The sequence below is a fragment of the Stegodyphus dumicola genome, chromosome X2 (assembly GCF_044657685.1).
Source record: "Stegodyphus dumicola isolate Sdum_Otavi_A_Nest chromosome X2, ASM4465768v1".
Classification (NCBI taxonomy): Eukaryota; Metazoa; Arthropoda; class Arachnida; order Araneae; family Eresidae; genus Stegodyphus; species Stegodyphus dumicola.
This window is the reverse complement of record NC_140781.1, coordinates 58,546,526-58,561,183: the sequence shown is the minus strand read 5'-3', so window position 1 is coordinate 58,561,183 and position 14,658 is coordinate 58,546,526. Positions and strand designations below refer to the sequence as shown.

Here is a 14,658-nt window from a genome sequence, read left to right as displayed (position 1 = left end):
TTATGCAGTTGGGGACAAAATGTTAAGCTGACCAAATTTAACTTTATAAGTGCCTCCAAATATATTAATTACGAATATGTCTGTGATTATTCTGTAAGGGTAATGAACATTTTACATTCAACTTGTCAAAATATAATTAACATCTCCTTAATTTGAATTCTTGTTCTGTAAAAACCATAGTACCTATTTACAGCTAGAGCTGAAACAGCTCTCTTAAAATGTTCTAACATATTTTGAGAAACTTTGAATTTGGAAGTACATGTCTAGAATCAATACTTAAAGGAATAACTCTAGTCTCCTTTTTTGAACAGCTGAGCATTCTTATTTATAAATGAAATCAAATAATGCTGATGAAAAAAAAGCATATAATTATAACAATAATAAAAGCAGTGTAACTTAAAAATTTGTTTACCAAGTTTCGGTAGAAAATTCTCTTGGTGTTCTACATTGAAAGGGAATTTTGCCCTTAATATGGTAATTCCTTTCTTCTGAAATTTGTCTTTATATGAGGTTAACACCGAAAATATAATTTTCCAATTTCATTTTTATAATTTAGATGAAAATTTGTTTATATAGACAAAATGTTGTTACGTTTAGCATTATTTCTGTAAAATTCTCATATACTTCTGTGGTTGGCGTTTACCTTGAATTTTTTTTCCTATTTCTTTCTATTTCTCATCAGTCACAGTCTTTTATGTTTGTATTTATTTACTTATTTGTAAAGTTGGTAGATATTATTATAATTTTATGCATGGCTGCATGCCATGCATAAAATTATTTTAATTATTACTTTTTATTAGATTACCGAGTCATTACTTTCTGTTTTATTTGATTTCTTTTTTATTCCTTTGATTTGTATTTTATTTATTTACACTTTTTTTATTTACTTATTTTAATTGCAACCAAAAAGTTTTAAGATTTTTTCTCGTAAACTAGAAAACTGAACAATACTTATGTAAATAACCGAAAATGCGTATTATTGTGAGGTCATAATTCAAAATAAAAATGTAATTTTGAATATTTTACTTCTCTTAGTTTTTCAAAATAGTGAAGTTATTGCAACAAAGAGGGCTATGATAGAAAGAGCAAATTTTTATTACATTTCAAGAAGTATAGTTAAATTTTCTTTTAAGTTATCAATTAAAAAAAAAAACTCTCAGGTAGAGCATGAGAATGTAAAACAAAAAACTATCAAGCAAATGGTTTAAACTATCAAGCATTACCAAATTAGAAATAAACTGATGATAATAAATAAATAATATTTTTCATTTTTGGAGATATGCTGCAGAAAATACTTCAAGTCTTTATGAAATGCTACCCGTTCAAAGAAACGATCAAAAAGATAAAATTTTAATGAGCAAGTCTTCATGCAAAACGATAAGTTAAATGTTTAAAATTGTCTGTAAGAATGAGTTTTTTAAAAATTATTAAAATATGTTGGGCAAGAAATAAAAGTTTTAAATGATATTTTATAAAAAATGAAGAATGCTACGTGATACATAAATGTATGAAAAAATTAATTAGTCAAAACATTCAAAAAGTAACAGCCTAAAAGGAGAAATTCCTGCGTTGAGAGTTTTCTAGACGTTTCTTGCAAAAGAAACTCGACTATACGTTTACCCATGGATAAACCCGAGTTATAAACTCCAACCAACTGCCTTTTCTGTAATCGGAATTCGACACTAGGACATGATAGCAAGCGCTGGATAGCTTAAGTTGCTCCATCAGTATGTGTATGTGTGGGGGGGGGGGCTTTATTTATGATGAGGTTAATTAAGAAAGTGAAAGGGTTCTCTTATGATAATACAATAACATTAAAAATAGTTTAATGACTGTTTAACTAATGACAAACAACTCTAGGCTGCATAAACAATGAAAACTGCATATTTTCCTATAATTTTACTTATTTTAGGCTATGCGTTTAGAAAGGATAATGTTGATATTAAGAGCGCAAGACTAATATTGTTTAAATGACTATACTTCTCTCTCTGTTTGTTTATTTTTTAATTATGGTAAAAGTTTTTATCGTCCGCAGGCTGACTCTTTCTACTATGCCTTGTAAAATTATTTATTTTTAGCAATTGTTTTTTAGTGAACTAAAATTATTTATTTTAGTAACGTAAGTGACAAACTTTTCTCGCATTCATTCACTACAGATAAATTGAAAAATGTCATTTGTGTAATTAGTGCAAAACTTACATCTAAGAAATAATATACCCTGCCATATTTTTCAGGTTTTTTCTGAAGTTCTTCTTGAAGTGCAATCAGAACTGTCTAAAAAACGCAGGGAATCCTAGAGACATGCGACGATTTCAGGTAAAAATTTTACCTCTTTTCTCTTACTATGACTTCAATCTATATCTTACTATGATTATGACTTTTCACTTACTAGGACTCAGTGTAATAATAAAAAATGTAAGATTGTAACGTACGAATGCATAAAATTCCAAACTATTGCCAAGTAAATAATAATCATAGGTTTATATCGAAATACTTCTCAGTGAAATTCGTTCCAACGAATGTTCCATTAATGATATTTCGATTCGCTTAAATTGGGGTTAAGTGTCGCTCGCTTCCGTGTTGTTGACTCGTACTTCGGGGGTCTATCTCTACTTGTACAAGTCTAACATTTACTCGTAAGAGTGAAATAACAGGAAAAGAAAAGGCGAACGCAGGATTGGATGTTGTCATCATGCTTATTCCCGCTACTTTCTTACGGCTCTGCCTATGGCTGCGCGGAAGAAAAGAGTCCGCCCACCCAAGAAGATGGATGAGCAGACGCTAGGTTTCCCAGTAGGGCTGTAAAGCTTCGAGATAAAAGCTCTGTTGCGGCTAATGCGAAGAAGGGAGAAATTTGTCGCAGCCCCTCCAAGGGTCTTTTCTCACTTATTCGACCGAGGATCCAAATTTCCCAGGGCGTTCATCGGCACCCTAGTCTCCTTGATTAGTAAACGTAAATTTTAGAGAGGTCAGAAGGCGCTATCCCGCAGGTAGAGCCTAAGCTGTCAGCAGCGGGGCTGTTTATTTATGCATTTCTTCCCCCTATTGGCGTCTGTGTCCTTACGAGCCACAGGGGAACAAAAGGCGGGAGAGAAATAGTTGGCGACTAAACTGGGAGAGGGAAGGGATGGGAAGTGCATTTGTATGCTGATGTGTCGTGCGGTTTGCGCAAACGCTCGATATGCATGCCATTGAAAGTGTCGAAAAGAAACGCAACTTGGGATCGAACTCTTCATTACAGATGCGAACGTCGTGCCGGGAAGACTCCCCCAAGGGGATCCAGTAAGTAAAGAACAACTATCGCCCTACTCATACGGAAAAAACACAATGATGTTTAACATTTTTCTCCCTATCGTATCTCGGCAGTTGCTGTATCGAGTACGCTCTGTCTATCTGGCCTCTTCTTCTCTTTCCTTCCCTTCTGTCCCTTTTTTTTTTTATCTCCTCGACGCGCGCTCTACGATAAATATGTGCCGAATGGAGACGCGCGTCTTTACAAAAGCGGACCCGCCATGCTAAGAATTGATAGAGGAGGGAGAGGAATAGAAAAGGGGGACAAGAAGGAAAAAAAAAGAAAAAAAGAACTTAGAGAAAGATAGAAGAGTGTAAACGAGTTGCGAGTTAACAAGAAAAACGCCTCCAGCTTGGTGGCCATTGTAAAGGCTGCAGTTAACAATGGCTGTAGCAAATCTGGATATATAATGAAGGGTGGGCTTCCTGATGCTCCGCTTTTCAGCGCTGAAAATTCGCTATTCTCAATTGAAATGGATTCTTCTTTTTATCTATCCATATATCCAGCTTGATTTTTAAAGCAAAAGTGGACGACATACTCACCACGTTTTCTTTCTATTTCTTTGTCGTTCGCAAGAAGTACAGAGTATTCTGATTTCATTAGTTCACAAGAAGGGATGAAAGTATGAGGGAAAGTAATAAATTTACATCAGATTTCTGAAGCGAGAATATGTTTCACTTTATTTCTTAAGAAAATTTAAATAATTTCCTAATCGGTACCATGAACCAACTGTTTTTGATACATTCAAAGCACATATTTTTTTTTTTCTTTTTTAAATCTTTCCGCAATTTTCTTTCTTATCACAGACTTTCATTCAGAAATCATTTTTTTAGTCATAAAATGTCTTAAAATGCAAGACATCATGTTTTTATTTTTATTTTATTTTTGGTCTGACGATGAATTCAAGAGAAAAATTATTATGTATTTAAAGTAAGCAAAATTAATTTTATTGGACCCATCGAATCATTTTATGATTTCCATTTCAAATCTTTTTAACGAATTAATTAGTATTTCCATATATTTGCCTATTCTGGGGAGCATGATTTACATAGTTATTATATTTTCTCATGTATAATTACTTTCTGTTCTTTTGCCGTTACTTTAAAATTTTCTTTTGCTCCAGCTTGCTATATTATTTCAAAATGCTAAAGCGACAGTTATTTCAAAATGCTACAGCGACAGGAAAATAATTCATTCATTTTTAGTAGTAACGAAACACAAATTCAGAAGACAATTACACATAGTTTTACATAGTGTACTTTTGTATGCACAACTGAAAAGTGATTAATTTCGAAGGGGAATTAAATTGTATCGGTGTTTTCATGCTCGCCTACTAGTGACAGTTAAACTCTAGTAATTCAACTTCCAGATTCAAACACCGGGGATAGGCTGGCTGCATGGACGTTTTCGTGGATTTTTTCTATGTGCAACGTGAATGCGAGTCAATTTCCCATAAAAATTCCTCCAGGAATATGCCTCTCCCTATAAAAAAACAGCTATAACGTGCTTTATCATAATCCAGTACATATCTAATTTCAGTCTTTCATGTTCAATTCCCACCATTTCACTGTCTCATTAATAATCACTTTTAATGTGGATTTACTTTCTGCTTGGCTTACGGTTTTAAGATTAATTTTTCAGGAACAGTGTGAGACTGCTTTATGAGGATATCAAAAGTTTCTCTTGTATCTGCTTTACTATTCAGTCATCCGATATGATATCAGAACTTGGATCTTTTCGTATGGTTAATAGTGAAGCAGATAGATCATGTGATAGCTCAGATTTCACTACATGCACCATAAGTCTTACATAAAAATATTTCTAACTAGAAAATGAATACTTAGCTGACTTCTGTTGCCAACTATGAAATAATGGAAATGCATTTAGTAACTGAAATGAGCCTGTAGAGTAAACGTGTCTTACTAAATACTGCTTGATGATTCTTAATGAAAGAGTTTGTATAACAATAAGTATTTTGTTATGCCTTAGTTACAAGAATTTTGCATACATAAATAGACTTGTAATAGCCGGTGTAGCCCAACTGCCCGAATCAAGTTCCCCCTTTGCCTGCCCATAGCCTAGCTGCACGAATCAAGGTTTTTCCCTTTGCTTGCCTGTGGGATCTAATGACCTCATTTCGAAGAAGACCCCTCCGTTTCAAAAAGCTGAAAGTTACTATTTATTTTTACTTTTCGAAGACAACAGTAGACAGCAGGAAAAGAAAACTATAGAAATAGAATTGCATACCACGAGGACAAGTAAAGAATAATCTAATAAGCAAGCTAATTACGTGAATAACTGTTACAAATGCAAGAGCTAGCAGAGGAAATAAGCAGTATTAGTAAACAAACAGATTAGCACTGAAAATACATTTCATTAATTGCAATACTAGAGCGAATAGTGCTATAATAGTATATAAATTAGATAATTATAAATTTTACGAATTATATTTCTTATAAGTTACATTTGTTAATGCTATTATTGCATTAATATCTTTCTTTAACAGTAATAATCATGGTGTCTCAATTAGATTGGAAAATTTAACATAGTTAACTAGCGGGCAAACGATTATTCGGTATATTAAAGTATAGTTAAGGAATAAACATGTTAAAGGATAATAATTAGTACTTTCAGGAGAATTTCGGAATAAACATGCTAAGTAAAATAGATGGAAAAATAATCCATAATTTACGATACCCGCATAAAGTCTATGTTGTTAGAAAAAAACTTAACGTATAATTTGCACCAAGGTATCAATCATAGAAACCGAGTTATTTTCTTTGCTTATTAGAGGGATTTTTTATTAGAGGGATTTGCAAAGTGATCCGTTAACGTTAAAAATTGCAAATGAATAAAACTTCGCAGTGTTTTTAAAGAATAAAATTTAAAGAAGTTTTTATTTCATAAACTGAAGTTTTTATACAGTGCATTTTTCCATATTAAATATATACAGAAAAAAAAAAAAGAGTTGGGGTACCTCTGAGATTTAAAACTCCGGTCGAACTACCAGTGTTCAGTGACTTTACCGCTTGGTCCTAACACTTCTTGAAATTAGGCTGATTAGATGCTATATGTTGAACATCATATTAAAGAAAATAGAAAATACAGGGCTCGTAAACACAAAAGTGTGCTGAATATTTGGTAAATGAGTAAAACTTAAACTGTATGCCATTATAAAATATTAAGAATGTAACATAAAAGCGTCAGCAAAGAATGAAATAGCAAACTATATCATTGTAACCAACATGTATAGCATTAGGATTACTTGCTATTAATTCAATACTGCTGAAAAATTTTATAAAAATTATAAATTAGGTATACTATAAATCACATGAACTCGTCGCATTATAAACTACAGGTGTTTAAAATATTATTAGCGTGATTTAGAGACAATCTCTCTTTATAAATAATTTCAAATAATTAATTTTGAAAATAATTAAGCCTGAAACTAGATTTTAAAATAAGCTGCTTATTGAAGATTTATCTGTACCAAGGTGTTAGAAACATCATCTATTAACTAGAGTTATCATGCAAGAGTTTATGAAAATTATTATTTAAATATAAATTGATGTAAACACAATACAAAAATATACAAATTTTACATAAATGAAAACTTGAATACAATACAACAATCTATGAAAAAGAAATGGAAGACAAGGAAGTTGAAAATACGAAGATATGAATATATGGGAGTTCGAATTTTTTTATTTGTTATGAAAATGGTGCAGATGCTCATAACCATCACAATTATTATGAAATAAATGTGTATTATAAATCAAATGTATGCCAAAGTATATCGGTTCGTATAACTGGAAAACAGAATAAATTAAACGTTCCTAATATTAAAATAGGGAATTTGTAAGAAAGCTAAATAACTTTAAAATCAGTTCAGTGATTAAAAATGGAAAGCTTAGTAAGACATATATTACAATAATATTGGTGTGAATTTAGAACCACTTAGCAAACCTAAATTTTCAGATTTAAAATAGAGAATTTTAAAGTAAAATTATTTACCTAACATGATAAATCTGAAATTTAAAACCATTCTACTATCTAAGAAGGTTTGTTAGTATTTATCTAAACAAGAAAATTAATTTAAGGTGCGCTAAAGATCTGATATTTGATAGACTGATTACATACACATGCAGACACACACACACACACACATATATATATATATATAAATCAGCAGCTAAAATCTATAACTTGATCATTTTTGAATTCCTGTGTAGAATAAACAAGATCTGGCTCATTATTCTTTTAAGCATTATATTCGTAAAATTATAACATGAATGTACAAAAGAATCATTTTTATCTTATCATATATCAGATTTTAATTTAACATTTGTTTTATATGCAAAATTTTTTACAATATTTGATAAACAAAAATAGAGGGTTGTTTTCTCAATCAAATGTCCCATTTATAAGGATAAATAACTTTTTATAGCACCCATCTTTTTGGGAGTTCAGGTTCTTAGAAAGAGGGGTGAGGGAAAAACAAAGTCGAGCAGTTCGTGAGTTTTAATTGTTCTGTTGTAGGGAAGTTGTCCCTTAGATAAGGAGGGGGTCTTCAATTAAATTTCGCGTAGTTCCTAGCCTATCGTAACAGTTGAAAGTATTCTACTAAGTGTGTATGTGTATTTAATTATGGCAAAGCACACTAGGGCTATCTGCCTAAGGGGAGGGATGCCTTCGTGGAGGACTTTCTAAGGGAAACTGGCTCGTATACACGTTACACATGGGGAAAACCACGAAAACACCCATGCAGCCAGCCCGTTCGCGGGATTCGAACCTCAAACCGAACTACCAGTGTTCAGCGACTTTACCGCTCGGCCGCTGGTGGGCCTGAAAGTATTCTACAATAGACATTTAAGATGATAATGTGTTTAACTGTTCAGCTGTTGCGAGATTAAGCAATTCTTTCTTCCAAAATACGCACGATATCTGTCAGTCGTAAATTTGCAGCTACGGTGTGTAACTGGAATGCGAGCGAGCTCGTTGATGACCTTCAAATAATTAATAATGCAATGTAGTATTTTTAACTGGCCTTATATTCTTCCATACACATGTTGTTATTGCTCATTTAGGTGTAGAAAGTTATATACATTAACACACATGCCAGTTTTATATTTTACTCTGGATGTGGTATTTATTTGATAATAAGTGTTTTGAATGATTGCATATTTCAAAAAAAAAATTAGTATCATGATATATACTTTCTGAAGCTGTGCATGGGGAGGGAAAAAGAGACCATCAATTATTCGCTTGTATACATGAGAACAAAAATGCATAGCAGAATATTTGTTGACAGGAAGTAACTTCAAATACAAAGTATTTGTTTCTTTCTTTTCAGTTGAACAATTTTCATACTTTCTCAAGTATACTAAACGTCAGACCTAATAAAAGACTAAACGATTAAAAAAAACTTCCCGATAAAAATTAAAGCGCTTGCATTTTACTTCTACGATTATTTACTGTCCATAAACTGATAACAATTTGAAAGTATAAACCAAGTTTTATAGAGACTACATTTTGAGAGTGAAAACGAATATTAAATTTTCTCAGTTGAAGTTAATAGATAATAAAGTTAACAAAAAAAAGTACTAACAGAATCATCGCATGAACATTTTACTTTTTTCATAACTTATGCTTTTAACATAGTGGCAGCAGCCACGCCTATTAATATGCATATACTGTCCTTGAAAGCACAGTTTTAGTAGCAAAAGTTCCTTATATAAGAAGGAATTTTGCTTTGCCTTCCTGTTCATTGTGCCGAAAGACATTTTGACAATGAAATCACGAAGACAAGCTTCCAAAATTTAATAAACTTCCTCACTGGAGTTCCCTACCTAAGCTTGCTCGTTCAGCCTTTTAAGTTGAAACTAGAGGCGCTTCCAGAATTTCGAGTTTAAAGTGGGCGCAGGAAAAGTTTAAATCTAATCCAACAGTAGTTAGCATTCCCTACGTGGTACCCCAATGGCCTCCTTGATACAGCAGTAAAAGACACTGGACATATCTTTGGAATTGCCTTCGTTTTGCCAATGAACCTTCTAACTGCTGAAAATGGGATATTGTTCCCCCTCGTGTCTCAATTGATACTTTAAATGGGTTGGAAGAAATCGTAATTTCCTTTAAAAAACTGACGGAGAAATAAAGCGTAGCCGTATACGTTTTTTCAGAATGAAATAAGTTTCTGCGAGGGCAATCAAAGCAAGGTGGAGTAGTGTGGACATCTGAACTTAAAATCTCAAGAGAATTTGTAATAGTTCATGTCTAGGGTATGAATTTGAGGACTAACACCAGGGCAGCGAGTTTTCTCTTGACTTTCTTACTTAAAGTTTGAACAGCTTGTTAAATGTTGAAGTTTACTTAGAATTCGTAATGTTTCATATTTCTAAGATTTCAGCAGAACTGATAAAATCCAATAAAACTAGGAACAAAAGCTGTAAAAGTAACCTAATCGTATTCTTGCGCTTGATTGTTACAAGGACAAATTCAGTTACAAACAGGCAGGTTCTTTTTCGGTTCTTCTATTGCATTTGAAACAGGTATTAAATAAACGATAACTCTTAAATAATATCTGGCTGCTGCTGTTTAGCATAGTCATTTGTGGAGATATCTGTAATAGCCCGCACTTTTAGTTACTTTAATAACTGAAAGTCTTCCATATACGTTTTGTAATTTGTCTTCCAGGTAGAATTATAGCATACAAAATCCAATTATAATACTGCAAAAAAAGTTTATCGCTGTTTGCCAGCAGAAGGAGAAAAGGTTTGACTAAATAAACTGAAATGCTAGCTGAATGCGTAAGTTTACGTATTTGGTATCATAATCTTGGAAAAAAATTGACATGATTTTGTTATTGTGTGAAAGCTCTAAAAAAAAGACTAATTTTTTTAAAATGTTTACATCATTATAATTACGATAATGTGTCAATAATAAGCCAGAGATAAATACATGAGAAGCCTGAAATTGTTAATGGATCGTGGATTAAAAATGATGAAATTTCTGTTAAAGTAATGAAATGTTTGAAAAATATATATTTTATAACATGCAGTTAAATGTATGCAAAACTTGGCTTCGGAACTGAAGGACTTCTTAGAAAGTAGCAGAATTTTTAACAAATTCATATTAATTCTCTTCTGAAGTTAAATATTTACTGCAGAAAATTGTTGTAGATAGACAATGTAATCTCAGTGAGTTTCAGTGAGAAAAGAAATTGTTATAAACTACTACGCTTTTCTCTAATAGTTAACTAATTTGACAAGAGGCACCAAGCCGCACACCAGCACAAATCCTATTCTATGATGTTAAGAATGCCCTCATTAAGAGCCAGAAGACATTTTCTGAATCACTGTGAGGACTTAACCCAGACATTAGGAAAACAAATTCCTTGACAGTGTGACAGAAATTAGTTATTCAGATTATAAGATTTCTACCTCCCAGATGAGAGAGTTGTTTGCGATGCTGATTGTCGAACCGAAGAGCTTGGACTCAAATCCCGGAAAAAGCATATATGTTTGTAAAATGTATAGTATCTGTGCGACAAGGGAGCACTCAGAATATACGGCGAGCTGAAAGTCATGTCGAGTGGTTGGATAGTAGGGGGAAGAGAGAGTGCAGACCTTCAGACCCATCCCTCGGGGTGATCTCCTTCAAAACTGAGACGGAATCTGAAAAATTTGAAAACTTCAAATTTTTCAGTTTTGAAGATCTCCTTCAAAACTGAAAAATTCCTGTGAGTCATTTGTCACTATCTGCTGCTCGATGTTCATGCCAATGAGAGACAAGCTTCAATATGTAATCTCTGAAAATTCTTAAGCTCGCGAAGAATTTATTTCATTACTGGTAAAATAATTACTATCTTAAACAGAGTTTAATATCCTGTATATACATTTATTACCCTTTCAGCAGAGTTGAAAAGTCCCCATATCCATTTCGTTTTCCTTTTGATTAATGTTTTTGGCGATAAGTATGATTATGATATATTTGTGATATTATGATTGTATTGTATGTGTATATACAATCATAATTTCACGCATATATCATGATCACACTTATTACCAAAATATATTTTTACCTTTCTTGTATATATGTAATGTGTGTGTGTGTAAGAAAGATAAAAAAATATGTGAATACAAATTATAATTTAATTAGCCCTTAATGTTTAATTACATTAATTAACTCTTAACGTTTAATTTTAATCTGGATATTTCCCATCTCTATTCTAAAAATACGAATAAGTCATTTCGAGACAAATCCATGTCATACGAAACTTACACAACGCTGGTGACATAAATGTAATTAAAACTCAGACTGCCAATTATAATTTTACAGCATTATTAATTATTGAATCAAATGCATTGAAAACCGAAACTAACTCATTCTGATGTAATAGTTCATCCTGAACACAAGCAATTTGCTTTCTGCACTTCGGCCCAAATAGATAGGTGCTTGCTACTCTCTTTTTATCGTAAAGCTATCAAAAATGTAAGGGTTTTGAAAAGGTAAGTGTAGTGTGCCAGTTTGAATGTGGTCACAAAATGTTTATTGAAGTAAAAAGGAATATTAATTTGCCTCGGCTGCCAAGTTTGCTCTTCTTTATGGATCAACAGTCTACACTATCAACGTTTCTACAACATGGCGAAAGGAAGTATCTTTTTATCTACTCATTCAATATTCCTACATCATCGTATCTAAGTTTGTTTCATTACATGTATATATATAATCAGCAAGAAGTGCAATTTTTCCTAAAACTGTAAACGTGCCACTTTTTCATTACGTATACTTAAATACACTGAAATTTTTCACCAGAATTGTTTACACAAACGCATTTACAGCGAAATCGCCATAACTCCTTTAACTTACGGTAACCTTTGACAAATTCTGACTGTTTTTCCAAAAAGGAAAAATCAAGACTATCACTTTCATCCCCCTTTCAGTATTCATTACATAGCCTATCATTCAATATCCAGAGATATCTCTCGTTTTTTTTTTTTTTTTTTTTTTTTTTTTTTTTTTTTCTTGGGAGGGGGGGCAGAGAATGGAAAACTCAGACATTCGGAAACATCGTCAGGCTCCAAATCAAGTTCGAGAAATGATCGTGAAAAGGGAATATTTCGTAGTATCTGGATCTGAGTGTAGCATTTGCTGTGTCTTAGATGTGATATTTTTTCCCTATTGGAGTAGAAGATAAAAAATATATAAAAAGCGGCGCTGAAAAATCTTCTTCTTGACAGAAACAAGACAGAGGGTGTCTTGTATTATTCAAACCGGCACTCATACACTGCATGAGGGTGGAAGCAAGAGCACTCTTGCATATTTTAGAAGGCTAAGAGTTTTCCACTGTCATCGTTGTAGCGTGTTTTGCATGGCAGATGATCTCCAAAACTTACGTTTTCCATGCCTTTTTGCTCTTACTGAACATAGACAAAAACGAATTGAGCTTCGACCTTTGTTGGTAGCTATCCGTAAAAAAAAGGGGGACGAGGAGGGGAATATAAAGAAAGATATATATTTCTTGCACTTTTCGCAGATCTTACCTCAATTTTTTAGATTTCATTCTTGTTCTTGGACGACTTAAGGTGGTTTTACACGCACTTCCTTCTCTCGTAGGCACTCTTTTACGCTTGAATTTAAAATGTTCTGAGGGAGAATTCGAGAGTGAAATACGCTCAAAAAGAACACTGTAAAGTTTCATAGTCTATAAAGTTTGAAACATTTGGATTGAAACTAAAGTGTGAAATCTTAACTAAATTATAAGATACCGAATTCCATTTACTTCTACTCGCAAGTTTGAATTTATAATTCTGCGACGATGTGAACTCTTTTTTTAACTTAAAATCGACTATTCTAATGCATTAAGCTAGTACTCAGGCGTAAGAAATCTATTTGTAATAGATTCGTTTTTTCGAATTAAATAAATTAGTCACGTATAAGCAGAATATCCGTTACGCGCAAAAGAAATTAAAACCAAAACAAATGTATTTAGAAACAATGCACTTTCAGGGATTTCTTGCTTCTTCAATGTCGCTGAATAACAGATTTTTTTATTATTAATGTCAAGTATTAAAACGCATAGCCAAACACTTGGATAGCAAACAAACTTAGGATAATATTAATTCAGCAAGTATTTTAGTTAACAGGAACATTAATGCAGTTTATAGCATTGTAGAGACATTAGGATTTTTTGGAACCAGGCAAGATGAAAAACGAGCAAACGCCTTCGCCGGGAACCCTTTTGAATTCCTTTTGAGAAAATCCCTTTTGAATCCATTTTACAATCCGTTTGGAAAAAACAGTCCTTTATTCTGTCCGTACGTACAGACCTTATGGGGAAAAAAATCGTCCAAATTTATTGGGGACTGCGAAAATGGATATTTCTGTTGAAATATGATACACGAAATTTTTCGCGACTACAATACTTCCTTTACTTCGCTCAAGGAAGAAAAAGGGAAAATGATTAATACGGTCCTAAAAAAATCCCATTGTAACTGTTGTAACAATACAAAAATACAAATGCGGTGGGTGAAATGTAATCTATACGCGAATGAAAATTTACCAGATTTATTTAACTCTTTTCTTCTGTTGTAGAGATATTAAGTTATTTCGAAGCCGAGGAGATATGAAAAATGAGCAATGCCCTCGCCGAGACTCGAACCACGGACCTCTGGAATACCGGCCCAGCGTGCGGCAACCAACACCACGAAGGCGCGCTAGGAAAGCAGGAGAAATACCTTATATACTCCCCTTTTTAAAGAGGACTGGGGTTTTTAGGGAACCCAATCGCCTAATCCTGGGTGTGGGGAATTTTCTTCCAGCGCCCTTTTTAGTTCGGGCGCCACTGTAGAGACATTAGCGGACATTGCCGCACAAGGACTACAAAGGGAAGCTATCAAGCAGCTAGCTAAAATTTAAATAAGAACTAACTTTGAATAGTTTACACAAATGCCTAACACTAAGACTGGCCTTTTAAATAATTACGTATGTAGTACGCAAACTGCAAAAACTACAATAGGTTTTAAAATATCAAGAGGACTAAATCTCTGGCCTTAAAGTCGGACAGCAGCTGATTGAAAACTCGCGTGTAAGATAGAGAGAAAGTGAGCAGCAAGGCGGCTCACTTTCTCTCTGTCTAACCCTGCTCTTGACGAAAAACCACAACTTAAATACTTGAGCGTTAGCAAGTACAATTTACATAAACAAGTTAACGCGTTTAATTCTGGCCGGAAGTGGAAAATAAGAGAGGATAGTATAGTTTTAAAACAAAATAAACGTTAGTAAAACTTAAGATCCTTACAGCGTGTACTATTTTATGAGCAATCCCAACAAAAAGAATTTACGAAACCACATAATATGTGCGTAAG

At 33.1% G+C, this 14,658-nt stretch overlaps 1 protein-coding gene across 3 annotated transcripts in view; it reads left to right on the top strand.

Annotated features, from left to right (window-relative positions):
- Positions 1 to 14,658, top strand: part of kn (EBF transcription factor knot) — a 386,251-nt gene that overhangs the window by 281,910 nt on the left and 89,683 nt on the right. For all 3 annotated transcript variants that reach the window (XM_085809758.1, XM_085809759.1, XM_085809757.1), the window contains exon 7: positions 2,235 to 2,316. In XM_085809758.1, coding sequence (XP_085665884.1) covers positions 2,235 to 2,316 — 82 coding nt within the window. The remainder of the gene's footprint in view (positions 1 to 2,234; positions 2,317 to 14,658) is intronic.